The following is an 18,712-nucleotide window of genomic DNA, read 5'->3' on the forward strand; positions in this document are numbered from 1 at the left end:
TACATTATTATCCTTGAAAATTATTCAGAGAAAATAATATGAAGACAAATAAACTATTTTCATAGGTTTTTTTATCATACTCACGGAAAAAGATTTTTTTCTTCAGAATTTAAAATGTTTTTCATCATGCCCATGACGCTGAATATATTTTTAATTACTTTTACTTAAGATTTTACTCTAACATAAAATGCTACGTAATGTATGGCTCCCCTAATACGTGGGATGATTGATATGTTGTGAGCCTCGTATAGAAGGAGGTACTCAAGGATGTTCTTTTTAAGTCCTACTATTCTCTGACTACATAGGGCCATTTACCCAAGGACTTGTCTCATTTGGATAGTATATATTGACGAGGTAGCACTCTAAAGTATACAAGACAAGCCCCTTTTTCAAAATGGACAAAATCGGTGAAAGAGCAGTGATCCAATATTTGCATAAAATAGGTTTAACACTTAAGGATATCCATAATGATATGGTAGCAACATTAGGGAAAGCTGCCCCTTAATATGCTACAGTGAAAAGGTGGGTGGCCGACAGAGCCTTGAAGATGACCCCCGTCCTGGAAGGCATGTCAATGTTGCAACCCCAGAAATGGTCAATAAAGTTCATGATATTGTTATGACTGACCGACGAGTCACAGAAAGATGTATGGCCAGTAGAGTTGGCATTTCACTAAATAGAATACATTCCATTCTGAACAAGGATCTGACACTGAGAAAACTTTCGGTCCGATGGGTACCATGACTGACCGTTGATCAGAAGCACACCAGGCGCACATTATCGCGTGCTAATCTGAACCTTTTTGAGGAAGATCCTGCCAACTTTCTACAGAGATTTATCACTATGGATGAAACATGGGTCATAACTTTACCCCAGAGGCCAAACAACAATCGAAACAATGGAAGCACCCTGGCTCTCCCCCGTCAAAGAAGGCAACTTAAGCGCCGCGGGTGTCTTCTCACTTAGCCAACATTCCGAATTTTGAGGTATACAGGTAAGGTGTTTTGTTGGTGTGTTCCCTGAACGCCTACATATTTAGAACAATAGGCAGAGACATCAAAGGAAGGGTAATTATAGTCTGTTTCATACATGCTCTGTATTTCCCTGAGATATTTTACCTGTATTTTACCTGTAGAAAGCATTTGACAACTAAAGAAAACCAAGACACTAGCATATGAATTTCAACATCTTTATTTACAATTGAAATTTATAGTATTAATCACATTAGATAAGTTATTGAACATAAGAATTCTTTCATATACTTTTCATATTTTGACAATAATAACACTATTATAATTTTGATTATATATTGAGCACTACAATAACATACATGTTAATGCAGATTTACACATTTTGATAGGAATAGCACCATTAGTATCTCAATCATATATAGAGCACTAGACATGTACATGTATGCTAATTCAAAGTTACACATTTTGGAATATATTATGATATCACTATTATGAATGTTACATGTCAATTTGATATTACATATTTTGATAGGAATAGCACTATTATAATCTTTAAGAATGTTTATATAATGTAACAAAACGGACAAAATTGATATAAACAAATATACACAGAAACTGAAACTACATATACACAGTTGGAACAAATTTACAAATATATTATCACAGTGTAATACAATACATTAAGATATATACAATGTATGAACGTTGATATTGTTTACGTCTTTGGCACACACGACAAAGCACTGTTCATGTTACATCAGTACACACAATTAACCTAAGTGAAGAAGTTCGGAGGCTGCGTCGGCGTAGGATATGATATCCATTGTGTGGTTCTCCAGTCTCTGTTTCAGAAGGGCAAAGCGAGTGTCGATGTTTCTATATTTCCTGGGTCGGGGTCGTTTGGTTCCTCCAGCGCGACGTTGAAGTCTAGTGATCTCATTAGTAGCCTGTATGTCCTTGAATGTCTGTATGATGGTAAAGATGTTGGGATGTGCGTGGTGAACGATCTTCTTAAGTTTCCCATGCCAGGCCTCTAAGTGGTTGGTCGTCCTTGGTCCGTCGTTGTCATAGTGGTTCCAAACGGTTCTGTCTCCCTCTATCCACTGGTCAACAACGTAGTCCGTGAATGGCGTTACGTCAACAGGTAGGTCAGCATCCTCGATGTCTTCTAATGCTTGGAACCACGCATCTTCTACTTGGTGTAGTGGTACGAGTGGCAGTACAGCTGCGCGGCGAACCAGTCTCCTAGTCTCATCGTTGTCTCGGTAGGGATGTTGCAGTCCAGTCATCTGTGCCTTTCGCCAAATGCATTGCGTGAAATGGAAAAAGCATCCCTTGATGTTGGTCTCTGGGAAGACGGTGCGGAGTGCGTTGTGGACAGCTACTTCAAAGTCGACGAATACTGTTGTTGGCATCATGGGCAGGTTGTTGTCTGTCATGAACGTCCTTAGTAATGAGAAGAATCTGTTATAGATGAGCTGACTTTTCCCGGGTAGTAGGGCGTAGACAACTGGATATATGGGCCCTTCTATCTCGATGTGGATGGTGTATATCCTATGGAATGGTGTGGGGCAGGTGTAGAAGGTGCCATCGCAGTAGATGCGATCAGCAATCGCATGTCCTCTGATGTTGCAAATACCAGTATCCTGAATAGATCACCATCATCAATATGTAGGAATCGCTCTCCAGTTGTGGTCTCTGTCCATCTTCCCTCGAGTTCCATCTCATGAGTAGTGGTTGGTAGCTTTGGTGTTAACTTTCGTCTGGCTCGGTATAGTTGTGATTTTGAGGAATCGAAGGTCGGTATCTTCTCCACCACAGCTCTAGTCTCATCATCCCATTCATCGTCCCGAAGTTTGGTGAGTTCCTCGTTGTAAATAGTTGGGATTGGTCGGATTTCTCTCTGGCAGCGGTCAGTGAAACAGCTCATTATCTCTTTGGCGACGATGTTGGCGTGGTCTCCTGCGTGAGTGTGGAGATGTCGTCCAACTCTATGACTATGATGTTGTTGCGGGTATTGACAGTAGCTAGGCAGTTGGTAGTGGTGCATCTCCAGTAGGTTCTCTCTCCACGGGAGGATTTTATCCTGTACAAGTGTCCATTATATTCTAAGTTATTGCCACCTAACCTATTCCTAACAAACTTAAAGTCTAACTGAGCATTAGCCATAGTTGGTAAGAACAGTATGAGTAAAAACTGTAGAATGATAGCCCTGATGCTAATTTTGAAGTTTATGTAGATATATACATGTAGCTTGGGTATTCATCTCCAAGTGTCATGCCATCTGTAGCTTGGGTTATATTAACACAGCTCATCAGTTTTAATGATCTCAGCAAAGTGAACACTTACTTATATTTTTAATTATCAACACCATTATCTTTGGTATTTTGGTGTCAGAGAGGTGAACAGTGTTCAAATGAGAAAAAAAGAAACTTTTGATTATAACTTGTAATTAAGAATAAAGCAAAGTATTTGATATGATTATTGATTTTATAAAATCATTAATTTTATAGAAAATATTAATTTGATAAATTCAATTCATTTAGATAGGTATTAACAATTATTTGCATAATTAATTTTTATATATTATATATTTTTGTGCAGTATATATTCATTGAATATTGACCTTTGATTTTGATGAGAAATATAATAAAATTTACAGGTAACATACACAGGTAAAACACAGGTGATTTAGGTGACTTCACTAGAATAGACTATAAATTACTGTACAAACATAGTCAGTAGGGTGTTATTTCAAAATGTAGGCGTTCAGGGAAACAGCCGTTTTGTTGGCCAAGTGAGACTATGTGTGAAAGGTAGAACAATAGGAGATAATTACAGGTAAGGCTATAGACTGCTTCATAAAACTTCAAACTTTAATGAGGATATCATCGTGAGCTATTTCTATTGAGTCATTTCTTATTTATTTCAATTTCAACAGACCAAAAGGTCCAATTACAGAATTGATAACAAATTAATAAAATATATCATAAGATAAAATAAAATGCATAGTAAGAACAAATACGGTATATAAAGAGCATACACTTGTAAAATATAATTAACGTCCTAAATGAACAGTAAAAAACCTAATTCTAAAAACAAATCACCATGTCCAACTTAAATCTTTCAAGTAAGACGCTAAAAACCTGTCGGAAACATGCCCAAGGTAGTTAATTTGGACACTACATTATCTTACATTAATCCGGCATTTACAGGGACACAACAGAGTTGAGCTACTCAACCTTAAAAACCGATGTGGAACTAAAAAGTTAATTTCTCCTGTGAAATAACTACAAAGTTCAATCAAGCAGACTATGTACAGATTTAAATAAACATATAAACTATATGAATTTACGTCTACATTCCAGACTAGGAAAGTTGAATAGTGTACACATTTGCAAGTAAGATAGACTATTATAGTTTAATTTTGATGTAATCAGCGACGTGTATATCACGTAACAGAAATGTTTGTAAATGGCCTGCAAGTACGTTTTAAAAATCCAAACATTGGCATGGCCTTACCAACCACTTATCAAACATGTAATGAAAAGTAAACATTTTGAGTGAGCCATACACCTAAGTCTTTAACATGTGTTTCCTTCTTAAGAGATTCGCACGGCAAAAAGGAAAGTTTTGGAAAAACGTACAACAGTGGGTAAATAATTAAATTGTGTATAGTTTCAGGCCTGACATTACATTGTGTATATAGACATTTTTGGTGTCATCTCACTAACATCACCTCATCAATGGTCATCTAAGATTTATTATGATAAGTAGCCTATATAAATCCATTTATATCTTTATCACAAAAGTCATATTCAACTTGTCATTTTCATATTTTCTTTCATGAAAAGTAAGAACAGACTATAGTTGAAACTCACTCAGGTTTAAATTTGGACATGTTGGTCAGGTAATACAAGTAAATTTCAGAATGTTGGCTAAGTGAGAATGAACCGCGCCGCGTAAAGCTCACTAAAGGTGTGTTATTCAATCAGGACAATGCTCCTGTTCACAAGTCTGTCATTGCCATGGCTGCCATATACGATTGTGGCTTTAAATTCTTTAAATTAATTGAGCATCCGCCTTATTCACCTGATCTCGCTCCATCAGACTCCATCATCTATTTCCAAAACTGAAAACAGCTATTTCAGGCACCCACTTTCAGTCATGATGCCGCCATACATGCAATGGATGATTTCTGAACTGCCAAGAAACGGAGTTCTATAAAAGTGGTATTGAGGCCCCTAAACACCGCTGGCAAAAATGTATAGATACTGAAGGGGATTATGTTTAAAAATAATACAATCTGTCCGGCAAAATTCAAATTCTTCAATATGAGGCTCACAACATATCGATCAGTCCTCGTACACCAAATTAGCTATGACTACACAATGTATATGTAACAGCTGCCTTCAAAGTTCGACAGCTACGTGCAATACATTGTAAGACACTTTAAGGACTTTTGATATAATTATAATCCATGATTGCACAGTTATGCGAATGGATTATTCTGTACATAGCGGTATTCCCTAAATGTGAGCTACATTTAGATCACATATATTCGCATTGTTAATGTGTGTGATGCATTACACAATTGGATGTACATGCTCTGTACGGACGTTTCAGTGATCATGTGACAGTGATGAGTGCTTGACAACAATAATTTGTTTATAATACTGTTTTACTGTTTGTCTCTCGTTCAAAACACGTCTGTACGACTTAAATGATTTATACACCGACAGTGTAATCAATCAATTATATGTTCTTTTTGAAACACAATTAATAATTTCCCTACATTGAATTTTAAAGGACACGAAGAATGGTCTGGTAGCACAGTAGCCCGAGTTTCCTCTGGCCCTGGCACCATGTCTGGTGTGTCAGGGCCAGAGGAAACTCGGGCTAGTAGCACAGTGGTTACAAATTTGCCTTTCACTTAGACGACCAGGGTTCGATTTCCCCGATCCGATCAGACATGAAAAGGTGTAGGGTCACGTGTCCGACCACGTGGGTTTTTTTCTCCGGGTACTCCGGTTTCCTCTCTAAGTATAAGACCCTTAGCGTGTTTCCATCCGGGCCACCAAGCGTGATTAATAGAAGTTAATAAAACTTGTCTCGCAATTGTCGTAGAATAGATCAGTTTTACAACTATAACATAAAGCATTAACTTTGGGTATTTTAAAAGAATATACAACAATCTATTCTTGTTTTAAATCGATCATAATTACCCTTTGTCAGCGTTGTGGCAACTTTAAGTCTTTGTCTGTCTTAACGTCCGGTATTTCGTCTGTTCAAGTCTTTACTATGTCCATTGTTCCAGTACCAGTTCCTTCTTTAATCTCGGTACTATGCCTGTCCTGAAGTCCGATACTTCCAAACTTTTCCATGGCTAGAGTTCACGTTGATGACCATGGACTTGTACTCTTCTACATGTTTACATGGATATCTAACTCAATGAACATTCTGAGCATAACCACATGCTGTCTTACATATTTTTAGCTTTTCCTCTTTTCGACTTATTTTGCTTTTAATGCTTGCGCATATAGAAAAGCATAGATAAACTTATATTCTGGACATTTTAAGTGTTCTCCCATATTAATTGCCATTTGTGATACACTTTTTCTTCCAGTGATATACACGTACCTTACACATATACATATTATTTTGATTTTGTAGTGTTTCTTTTTTCTTTAATTAATGCTGTTTTGTAGGTTTGCTTTAACAGTGACATGACAGACGCTATGTTTTAATACTTTCATGTTGTATCCTGGGATATTCCGTATATATTTCATTTGTTGTTAAATACACATGGAAAAAGAATGATTAAAAGCTTTAAGCGTGTTTTCCGATCCCAAATTATAGAAAAAAATGTATGCATACTTGAAGGAATATTGAATAAAATCTTGTTAAACTAGATATACGTGTATCTTAATTTACTATTTTTGAAAGTCATTTCTTTTTAGTGCTCTAACATGCATGTACAGTATCTTGAAATAAATCGATCGTTCCTCTGAAGGGAAACTTAGTTTAGTGTGGTTCTTTTGGCCTGGATATGACGCGACAGGTGGCGTTACTGGTCAAGATGAAGTATGTGATTGGTCAATGTAACGGTCAATGCAAAATGCAGATATACAGTTAAAACGAAACAAAGTTAAGATTGAATGCAAGCTGAATAAGTGGATGTATCTTTTCAAATGACACATTAATAAAATTATATTCCTGATTCAAATGCAGTCTTATTGTCACCAAAAATGATTCATACTGATATGATTTTGTTATCCGTGCTGAAACACATTAGTTCGTTCATTTATTTCAGCAGCAATTTTTTTTATTATAACCACCAGCATTAAAACTTTGCTGTTTATCTTTTTTAAAGATATTTCTTGTTTAATTCTAAATCGGGAAATCAAGAACTGTTTGTCATTTTAAAGCTAGAAATATTCTTTTGAGAGGTTTCTGTGACAATATTTTATGATGTGATAAAAATTGGTTTGCCCGAGTAAATACTCATCAATTACTATTATTGATGACTACGTAATACGTACGATTGGCTTTTTGAAAGATTAGTGCTATAGATTTGAGCTGTGCATTTTCGAGATTTCGTGAAAAGGGAGTAAATAAAAAAATTAGTAAAAACAAATCTACGAAAAAATGAAGTGCGCATATCAGTTATCAGACTCGCCCAATTTCCTGTAAAAAGAAAATCCCACAAAAAATGATAACAATATTAACGACAATAGTATCAAAATAAAACAACATATACTATTATTAAGGTTTAAAACAAGTGAAAAAATTGGGGTGCGAAACGTCTTTTCATAGGGTGCGAAACGTCGTGGTGCGAAACGTTTTGGGTGCGAAACGTCCGACATTGGGTTCAGTTAAGGGCGGTTGATTACCTTTAGAGCAGTACCATGATATTCTAGAAATGTGGTTGTTTACATTTTGGAGGTGAGACACGTTTTCCTGCTTTTAACATCATGGGAAAACGAAAAGGTTCTGGAACTGAAGAGGAACTACTTTCAGGTAAATTCACTCGTTAATTACACGAGAGCTGGATCATATCCTTACTGAATTCGCATACGGATTGCTTTTTTATGTCGGGAAAGGGGGGGGGGGGGGGGTTCATGGTTTAGCAATTTTGCCGTGTTAATTTGTACCGCCTGTTGGCTTGTTTAATGACGACAAGAAGAAGAAATCAAATGAAAACGTGTTTACGGTAATGACTAAACTAGCGAGCATGGTTGGAGATTTACTACTTGCCAAACGTGAGCTCAAGATTCCCCTTTATCTGCCCTAGGCCTATGCATTGTACATGTACAGTCGCATTGATATATGCAAACACAAACAATGATTATATATATATATATAAATATTCATGGTTTAGCAATTTTGCCGTGTTAATTTGTACCGCCTGTTGGCTTGTTTAATGACGACAAGAAGAAGAAATCAAATGAAAACGTGTTTACGGTAATGACTAAACTAGCGAGCATGGTTGGAGATTTACTACTTGCCAAACGTGAGCTCAAGATTCCCCTTTATCTGCCCTAGGCCTATGCATTGTACATGTACAGTCGCATTGATATATGCAAACACAAACAATGATTATATATATATATATAAATACTGAGCTTCGTTAGCTCAATGGTACTTTAAGTGAAACACCAGTTAGAACATAGGTATGATATATAAAACTCTTGCTCATAGCAATTTTTTTCAGCATCATACTCATGTAAGAAACTTATAAATTGGAAAACATTAAAATTGTTTTCCAATTAAGTTTCTTACATGAGTATGATGCTGAACTCTTTCCCAATGAATGTTAACCCTGATCATGATATCAAGGGGACCTTTGGTCCATGTTCCTCTATTTAACCACGTGACACATGCACTGGCCGACAACAATATGCATGCATACATATTAATATATATTATCAATTTGGTTTTTTTTTATGCCAGAGCTTGAGATTAATATTGTGCATTGGGAGTTGGGACCTGGTACTAAGTGATATAGATAAAGAGACAATATGCAAATTGTTCCCAAGCTCTATTGTAGTCTGTACATGTAGACCTGTATCATGATCACTACATATGAATATATACGGTAAAGGCTTACCGTATATATCTGCCGTACATGTAAAATGGGAATGTATCAGCTGTGTTGGAACTCCTTGATACAATAATACAGAAGCTTCCTTGTTGTATGTTGTACATTTAGAACATGCATAATGTTGTTATTTTTCAGTGGATTCCCCAAGCAGTTCCCATAAAAAGCATAAGAAACACAAAAAGAAGCATAAAAAGAGGAAAGATCATGACCTTGATCCTTTTTCTCTTGGAGCTCCCGGAGGATTGGCAAAACCTGCTATTAAGTTGAAGCTCAAGATTGGAGGGGAGACATTGGGAACAAAGAAGTAAGACAAACAGAGCAATGTGCTCAAATTGTGGAGTTATATGTCTTTCAGATATTTAACTTTGCCTTATATATAGTCTTAAGTGACCAGATTAATATCATGTTTATTTGTATGAGAACACACAAAAACAAGGGCTGATTACAATTACAATACATCATGTATTAATTAATATTGTTTGAAACAAAGGGTTTTCTGTTGACACAAGGAACATTCAAATATATTTACAACCAGAGACCGGAGAATTCGTACCTTGTATCGAGGTCCTTTACATCTCCCAGCATTGTTTCAGTATACTTCACCTGATGGATCAGAATTACCTTCCTTACAATTTCTCTATACTTTGTTTTCATGTTTCGCCTGATAAATCAGAATTACTTCCCTTACAATTTCTCTATACAGTCCAACCCACTTAATACAAACTCTGATAATACAAAAACTCACTTTATGCGAATGAAAATCAAATCCCCTGCAAAGTGTACATGTGTGCAATATATATGCTTATATTGTTTACCTACTTAATTAATACAAATCGGTTACGACGAAAACCTGGGTCATACACAGACATGCCAGGGTCTCTTGAACACTGTTTGTGTTGTTTTAAACCCACTTAATACGAAGTGTCAAAGTCAGAGTCATCAGCCAAGTGTGAAACAGGTAAGTTGCCATGACCTTTGTCTCGGACCAACCATCGCGCTCTATAGAAAGTGTATACAGTTGTAGGCAGGTATACAGGTAAATGAGTAGTGTTCAATTAAACAATGTAAACCAAACACTGCATCATTTTGATTCACGTTGTTGTTGGGATGTACACAGACAACACGTATGCCAATTTAATAGAGTATGGAGACTCGGACCAAAAAACGAAAATAAATTCTGGGAAAGGAACATGAGCTCCACGAGAGCGATGATCGCGATGATGGTACTGACCCGGAAACATGCGTTACAGATCGCGAGGCCCATGAATGCCTTGACCAGTTGAAATCGTTCGTTCAAAATCAAAATGACGTTCAAGATTTTGTTTTTAAAAATCTTTTAGATCTGGATATATTTGTAAGTAAGGTCAGCTCAGAAAGAGTCAAACAAATACTGGTCATTGATTTTTTCGCAGCTGCAAAACGTGATCAGCGCGACTGGGATATGACATTATGAAGCCGTTGTAGGCCTATTGTGTATTGGTAAGCCAACTGTAAATAACCAAAGACTGAACGCCACACACTTATATTTACAATGTACAATGTTTTAAATGTTTTATTTTTGATATAAAATAATTAAATTAACATGAGGTTTTGTTCATTTTTAGTGAGAAAAGTGTAACATGAAACGTGTGTATACAAACATGTACAAATTGTCCATGTGCTGTGCCAGCATACATGGTGTGGCACATTGGAAATAGAACCCCACATAATAGGATACCCGTATAGTACGAAAACATTTGAGGGGTCCCCAGAAATTTGTCATAACTGGGTTGGACTGTACTTTGTTTTAGTGTTTTGCGTGATAGATCAGAATTACCTCCCTTACAATTTCTCTATACTTTGTTTCAGTATTACCCCTGTAGACCAGAAGGAGAAAGACAGCTCTGAGGATTCGCAGGACCAGATTATAGATGTCCTCAATGACACCTGGGGTCAGTAGTGACGCAGCAGTAAACTTAGCATGGGACCTAATTACGCTATCACATAACTGACCTATTATACCATGTCATATGGCCAGGTCATCAATATTGTCAGACATTTTTGTTGATGGCCTAAATACTTTATGATGTCATAATAGAATTTATGTTGCACAATTGTCTGTGCATAAAAATTATACCATCTGAGTCTCAATTAGCTGTCTAATCTGGAGACGGATTTAAAAGTTTTTGCTTATATTCTCATAAATACGAGTGAATTGGTGTGTGGTAAACAGAATCTTACAATCATGGCCATGTAATATGGAATTTATGAAACTCTTTAAAGGATTTTATATATGCCTTTCACCTAAAGAATTGTGGCTTATCAAAGTTGAAAATTAATTAATAAATTCCATCATTATATGTCCTCTATTTCTGTCTGAAAAAAAGAAATATTGGCATAAAAATATAAACAATGTGACCAGATATCTTGAATTTGGACAAGACAGATTTAATTGTAATATATGCATCATGTATATGTATAATTAGCAGAGGTTTACTAAAACAGACATTATAGGCATGGTGTATGTTACAGTACTTTAAACATGTATTTGACATTCTCCATTGATATTTGAGGACTCAGGTGGTTCTTTTTTGTAGTAAGATTACCAATGATACATGTTGTGATAGTCCTGGATTTACTGGATGCATATAGAGTATAATATGGTCTTGATAGGGTATGAAATTACTTTTAATTTATCTGTAACTGCATCTTAAATTAAGTCTGTTTTCATTTCACAAATTTATTAAATCAAGATTCAGGAGAATAACTAGTTCTGTTTTCAAGTGACTCAATGTGTCATTATATTAGTAGGACTAGTTATCATGGTAGGAATGTAATGTAGATCTGTTATATTCCAGGTTCTCCTCCATCCTCTACCATCACTGCCACGATTACATCCTCTACAATCCCTGACCTCCCTTCTACCCAAACACCAGAAGTCCCATCACCAGCATTAGGAGAGAAGAAGGAGGATACGTCGGACGAGGAGAAGGAATGGCTGGACGCCTTAGAGAAAGGTGAATTGGACGACTCAGGAATGTTGAAGAAAAGTAAAGACCCCAAGTTATTGACAGCCAGACAGGTAATATATGTTTTCTTAATGAATTTTAGATAGAGCATTTTATTCCACGAAAAGTTTGTATCATTCTTGTTGGAATATAAAGAGGGGGGAGGTTAACCGCAACAAGGACAAGTGTCACCAGGTAAGAGGTCCTGATGAAGCCTCGCATATAGAGGCGAAACTAGTCGACAAATAAATTATAAGTAACCCACTTACCTGGTGACACTTGTCCTTGTTGCGGTAAACCTCCCCCCTCTTTATATTTATATACTCTGTTAATCGCCCTGCATACCTTGTGTATCCAAGTTCAAGTGAAGCACCCCGCTGAAGGACCCACCTACCTGAACTGACGTTGGCTCTACCTTATTTAATTCTTGTTGGAAGTTTCAATTTTGAAATTTGATAGGCTGATTCCATTCTAAACTGTTACCTGCCTTTTAGAGACAGGAGATTCCATTAATTCTTAGTGAAACAAGATTTGGGTTTTCTTATGCCTGAAAGTTATCGCTGACAAAATTAACATGTTTGAATAGTAATTGTTTTTTCACATCACTAGAATAATAAATTCGCCTTTCATACATCACTTCCTTAATATCCATTAAAACTGAGCACCACTTTCAATAATACAATACAGTACAACTTCCGAAAACCGAACCTTCTAAAAACCAAACACCTCTGAATACCGAACGAATTGTCATTGTACGAAATTAGTATTTTATTATAGTATTAAAAAACTTCAAAATACTGATTCCTCTGAATTCCGAACACCGGACCGATTTTGTGTCCAGTTCCTGTTAAAATATACCAAAAATTACTTCTGAAAACCGGCCTTACCTGAGTGATTATGACAGGAGGTCAGGCCAGTCAACCGTGAAACAACACCTGTGACGGGTATTGTGTGAAGCCTAATTGTCTCGGGACCTACGTGTACATGTAGGTGAATTGTTAGCTCACCTGGTCCAAAGGACCAAGGTGAGCTTATGCCATACCGTAGCGTCTGTCCGTCCGTCTGTCGTCCGTCCGTCAACAATTGACTTCTTCTTCATAACCGCAGATCAGAATTTGACCAAATTTGGTCAGAAGCATCACATGGGTTGGGGACTCAAAATTGTACAAATGGTGGGGCTGACCCCCCCAGGGGTCTGAAGGCGGGGCAAAATGTAGCTATAGGTAAATCGTAAAGTGCAGTTATAGTTGTGCATGGAAAAATAATGTTTAAAACTACAGTTATCGTTATTTGTCTTTCTTATATAATCTGCAATATATACATTAACTTTCATAATATTAATATTATTCAGACAAACCAAATTGTCTAGGTATGTAGTGCTGGTTTGTAATCGGGTACATTCTAACAAAATATCGTCCCGACCAATTATATCCGGAATTTGACCGGTCATTTTTCGATCAACTTCTCCAAACCAAACACTCTGTAAAGTGAACAAATATCAATGTCCCATGCATGTTCGGTTTATAGAGGTTCCACTGTATATACACATGTGGCATGAGAAAAAATATGCTGAGCCATGGCTTGGCTTTATAATTAGACCCAAACATATATGTTTTCACTGATATTATGGCTACAAGTCAAGTTTCTCGAAACATCATTAAAGCAGAGAATCTCAAATTGCTATAGATGATGTGCATTGTACATTTCAGAGGGCTCTTATACATGGCAACAAAGAAGAAGCTCTTTTGGAACTTCCATCAGGTAAATATCCATCAACAGTTACTCCCCTTTCTTACCTTAGGTAAAAATCAACAGTTACTTCCCTTACTTGCCACAGGTAAAACATCAACAGTTACTTCCCTTACTTACCACAGGTAAAACATCAACAGTTACTTCCCTTAGTAACCTCAGGTAAAACATCAACATTTAATTCCCTTATTTACCTCATGTTTACCTCGGGTAAAACATCAACAGTTACTTCCCTTATTCACCTCAGGTAAAACATCAACAGTTACTTCCCTTATTTTCCTCAGGTAAAACATCAAGAGTTTCTTCCCTTATTTACTATAGGTAAACATCAAGTTACTTTTCTCTTATTTAAGCATTGACTAATAGTAAATGTTTAACAGTCAACTGTGTGTGTAGTATGAAGTACAATTCAGTGTTTTAATTACCAGGATACAAACAAGTGGAGCTTACTGAGGAACAGCAACTGAAGCGACAACAAAGAGCAAAGAAACGACGTCAACAGGCCCATGAGAAACGTGAAAAAGATAAGGTATGACACTATAATGATACTGTAATACACCTGTTTTAGAATGACTGTATATCTGCATGTAGTATTTATGATATTCATCCATAGATTCACTTCTAGAGCATATCTGTTGTCCACTGGTTTTGTGAACAATCCTCGAGATTTGTGTGGGAGCAATTTTACCCTTTAGTCATCAGTAAGCCAAAAACAGTTTTTGAGGTATTTCTGGTGTACAATTTTACATCGACACTTAAACATTTGGGTGTGTATATCTTAGAAAGACATTGTCACATGATCAGGTACCAGAAGTTAGTTACTGTGACCTTAAAATTGACATTAAAGGTAACTTATTGTTGAAACAAGTTTTTTTTTATTTGCTTTCAAGAACGATTCAAAGGAGATTTTAGACAGACACAACAACTAAATTCTTATAAATGTGATTGTGAAAAATATTATTTTAAATACATGTAATATGGAACTTTGCTGTAAATAGTGGTAATAATGGAAGGCAGAAAATCTCAATGTTAAACAAGCATAAATGCAGTGAACATTGAACATTTTCAGTTTATTTTGAAATATGGATTTTTTTTGTTTCAAAGCTGAATGGAACCATTGCTTAAAAATTTCATTGGTAACAACTGGACTACAAGAATGATCTTTAACAATGACGATATTGTGTGAAAGAAATTGGAACTTTATTTTTTCAGAAACTCACTCTGGACAGATTACTGAAAAAACAAGACTCCAAGAAAAAGGTAAGTGTTGCACAAATTATTTCTTTAGGTGTTTACCTGTAGGCTACCTGGTAAACTTCAACATATGAGCAATATTAAAATGGCTATATATACTTGTATGTGCTGTTTGTTAGAGCTGCAATGCAGTTCAAGAAGTTGTGTGTATATTTATCAACATATTTCATGTAAAATTATTGAATGTTCACAGCATAATGGGTCATTGTTTACAGGGTAAAGGATCAAAGAAGGCCAACATTCCGAGGTTCCGGTATACGAACAACCAGTCAGGTGTAGCAGTCTCGGTACCGATCGGATTTCAGCTCCCATTCACAGCTCAAGCTGCAAGGTATTACCAGGATACATGTACATGAAGTATTAGCAAACCCAGTTGTTTATTGTGCCTTGATGAAAATCTGAACCAATACTCCTAAAATTCATTATGTAAAACAGCTGATATCTAAAACATTCTGTGTGTAACTGTAGACCCTAATTTAGGGAATATTGAAGAGACCAATTGTAACATTTTGGATATTAAATCTTTCTTTTCTTTCCTCACTACTCTTTCTTTCTGTGTTGTGTTTTCTTCTATAGGTGTCTCCTTGGCACTGTCCTTATATGACCCTGGTTGTTGGTGTCTCCAAGATGACACCCGTCCTCCTATGACCCTGGCTGTTGGTGTCTCCATGACACCCGTCCTCATATGACCCTGGCTTTTGGTGTCTCCTTGGCACTGTCCTCATATGACCCTGGCTGTTGGTGTCTCCATGACCCTGGCTGTTGGTGTCTCCATGACACCCGTCCTCATATGACCCTGGCTGTTGGTGTCTCCATGACACCCGTCCTCATATGACCCTGGCTCTTGGTGTCTCCATTACCACGTCCTCATATGACCCAGGCCGTTGGTCTCTCCATGACACCCGTCCTCATATGACCCAGGCTCTTGGGTGTCTCCATGACACCCGTCCTCATATGACCCAGGCCGTGGTCTCCATGACACCCGCCCTCATATGACCCTGGCTGTTGGTGTCTCTTTGACACCCGTCCTCATATGACCCAGGCCGTTGGTGTCTCCATGACACCCGTCCTCATATGACCCTGGCTGTTGTGAGGACACTGAAAACAAAAACTTGTGTTATTGACCAAGGACTATGGCTCCAGTTAAAAATTTATCCTCCATCAGTTATGTTTCTCTGTAATTTTGAATAGAGAGTTTTGTTTAGATTTGTTCAATAAAATGTTTATTTTCATTTTTTTTTTATTTCAGACCTCCAAAGGGAAAGGAGCCCTGCAGCATATCAGGGTGTAAGAACATAAAGAAGTATTCCTGTTCTCGGACTGGTGTTCCACTGTGTAGTCTCGCCTGTTACAAGAAAAACAGTCTACTACACAATCTCCCCAGTGTCAGGGCCGCTAGCTGAGTGAACATTACACTCAACTTGAATATATTGTCCAAGCTTCTCTCTGAGGGTAGCAGGGTGTCACTAGTGTCAAGACCTTCAACTTAGAGGATGTTCCAGAAAAAGCTCCCTGGAGTATTAAATTCTCAAGAGAGGCGGTGTAATACGAGCAAACACTATCATTGTATTAGTGTGAGCTTTTGGCTGGCCACTCTTGGGGAGAATGTGGCTTGAAGAAAATGACAGTCATCTGAGTGTCAGAGCCTACAGCTGAGGAAATGTGACGAAAAGCACCACCTGTTAATGCTCTGTGGTAGGCGTTCTGTATTACTGTGTTGCTGGAAAAGTGTCTCTTGATCATGATGAAGGGTGGGCAGCAATTATTAACATTATTATAACAGTACCAGTTATGGAGCTGATGGAGATTTTCTTTTTTTACAGATGTTAGCTGATGTTTTAAAATAAATCATCTCCAACACATATATACCCAGTAGTTGTTGTAATCTATAAGTGAACAATACTGAAGTTCTTCTTCTTCGGTTTTGGGAACAGACTCTTAGAAAAGAGTGTGTAACATGGTACTAACATCCCTTCTGGGCGCATTTGCAGAAAAGTATATATAATATATATTACCTTTTTTTTTTAGGTTCTGACCTTCTACTTTAAAAAGTAGGTCTAGCTTATCAATAAATTATTAGGTGCTGTGCAAAATACATCCATCTTTAGCTATCCTCGCCGACTTATTTATTGGAACTCTTGGGGGAATCCACTGTCGCTTATTTCTAAGATAAATCCCGTGGAGACAATCATTGCACGGGACAATCATTGCTCCGCTGAAAAAAAAACCTAACAACACGCTATCTCCTGTTTAAGATAGATAAATTATAGAAAAAACCATAAACAAGCGCGGATCCAGGATTTTCGAAAGGGGAGGGGGGGTCCAGTAATTTAGTGATAATGCGAGCGCCATAGGCACGAGCCGAATTGTTTTTGGGGAGGGGTCTGGGTAGGGGGTTCCAGGGGAGCAAAGCCCCCCGGCAGAAAATGAATACAGCAAATTTGCAATCATTCAGGATCGTTTTCTAGAGAGTAAGTTGCACGAATTCATCGATGCATTCAACGTTATGTATCTGACGTGACTCCAGTGCAAAATTAATGATATTGAAAGTTTGTAACTTGCTCGTGTAGAGAAAGTTATTGACTTCGTTAATACACCTTATTCATAAAGTCGACATGGACTAAAGCCAAATTACTGGGATCCGGGGGTACTACTCCGGGAAAATCCTGCATTCTAGTGTATTTCACGATAGATTAATACAATTTTAGGGGGGGGGGGGGGGGGGGGGGTCGTGCGCCCCCCACACCCACCCCCTTAAATCCGCCAGTGGAGCAGGCTCTTCATCTGCATAAAAACCGTTATGTGTTTCGATCCGGAATTTCCAATTATATTTGTTGAAAGCGGTAATTAAAAAGACAATAACCGGTGCAAATTTTCCGGCTCATATATGATTACGATTCACTTTCACATTGTCACCTTCATTGATTGTCTGTACTTTTTAAACGAACATTAATGTTCGGTTATTGTGATCAAGAACTGGACTGAGAAATATAACCATATATGGTAGCCACATTCACCAATACGCCATCTACTGTCTGTTTCAATGAAATATGGCTGCCCCCATTGCCTTACGCTTCAAATAACTTACTTGCAAAAACATCTTCGTTTTATATAGTAGTTTTACCGAAAAGGTTGAAATGTATACAGTAGGTGTTTTCAAGATGCATACGATTTGAGAAATGCATTACGCTAGCGAAATGAGAAGACTAAATGAACCTGAACTTTGCGAATAACTCCGGTCCAGGTCAATATATTTATGTAAACAACTATTGCGCAGGCGCATTCGTCTCCGGATGTTTAGAAAGTTTTGCTCTTCCGTGTTCTTTCCAAAACGGCTGACATTATAGCATAGGTCTGCAAATTTGTCCGCGATTTACTTAAATGTGTAATATATATATTCTACAATGTTACATCATTATCAACTAGGTGTGTATTTCTATAATTTAGAGAAAGAAATATATCAATGACGGCATACGAGACGATACATTGTATCATACTATACTGTAGTTACTGGACGTGTTTGCGAGAAAGAACTGTACATATGTATAGGCTTACAATTAGGTGGCATTTGTGGTCAGGGTGACTGGTCATAGCGTTAAAATTGTCATCGATTTCCATATACCATTTTCCTTTGACGAAAATGACCC

General features: G+C 37.2%; 1 protein-coding gene across 1 annotated transcript; it reads left to right on the forward strand.

Annotated features, from left to right (window-relative positions):
• Nucleotides 1-7,853: 7,853 nt before the first annotated feature.
• Nucleotides 7,854-16,933, forward strand: LOC117321172 (INO80 complex subunit B-like). The gene is made up of 9 exons (XM_033875637.1): nt 7,854-7,991; nt 9,211-9,379; nt 10,924-11,006; nt 11,913-12,136; nt 13,772-13,823; nt 14,240-14,340; nt 15,024-15,071; nt 15,281-15,396; nt 16,315-16,933. The coding sequence occupies exons 1-9, from the start codon at nt 7,946-7,948 to the stop codon at nt 16,466-16,468; spliced, it is 993 nt and encodes a 330-aa protein (XP_033731528.1). The 5' UTR covers nt 7,854-7,945; the 3' UTR covers nt 16,469-16,933.
• Nucleotides 16,934-18,712: the final 1,779 nt, after the last annotated feature.

This window comes from Pecten maximus, unplaced genomic scaffold (genome assembly GCF_902652985.1).
Source record: "Pecten maximus unplaced genomic scaffold, xPecMax1.1, whole genome shotgun sequence".
Lineage (NCBI taxonomy): Eukaryota > Metazoa > Mollusca > Bivalvia > Pectinida > Pectinidae > Pecten > Pecten maximus.

Bases quoted from the DNA above. Each gene is read 5' to 3' on its own strand.
- LOC117321172 (XM_033875637.1), top strand. From the start codon at position 7,946: ATGGGAAAACGAAAAGGTTCTGGAACTGAAGAGGAACTACTTTCAG. The intron at 9,380-10,923 runs GTAAGACAAACA...ACTTTGTTTCAG, and splicing joins GAGACATTGGGAACAAAGAA to TATTACCCCTGTAGACCAGA. The intron at 11,007-11,912 runs GTCAGTAGTGAC...GTTATATTCCAG, and splicing joins TGTCCTCAATGACACCTGGG to GTTCTCCTCCATCCTCTACC.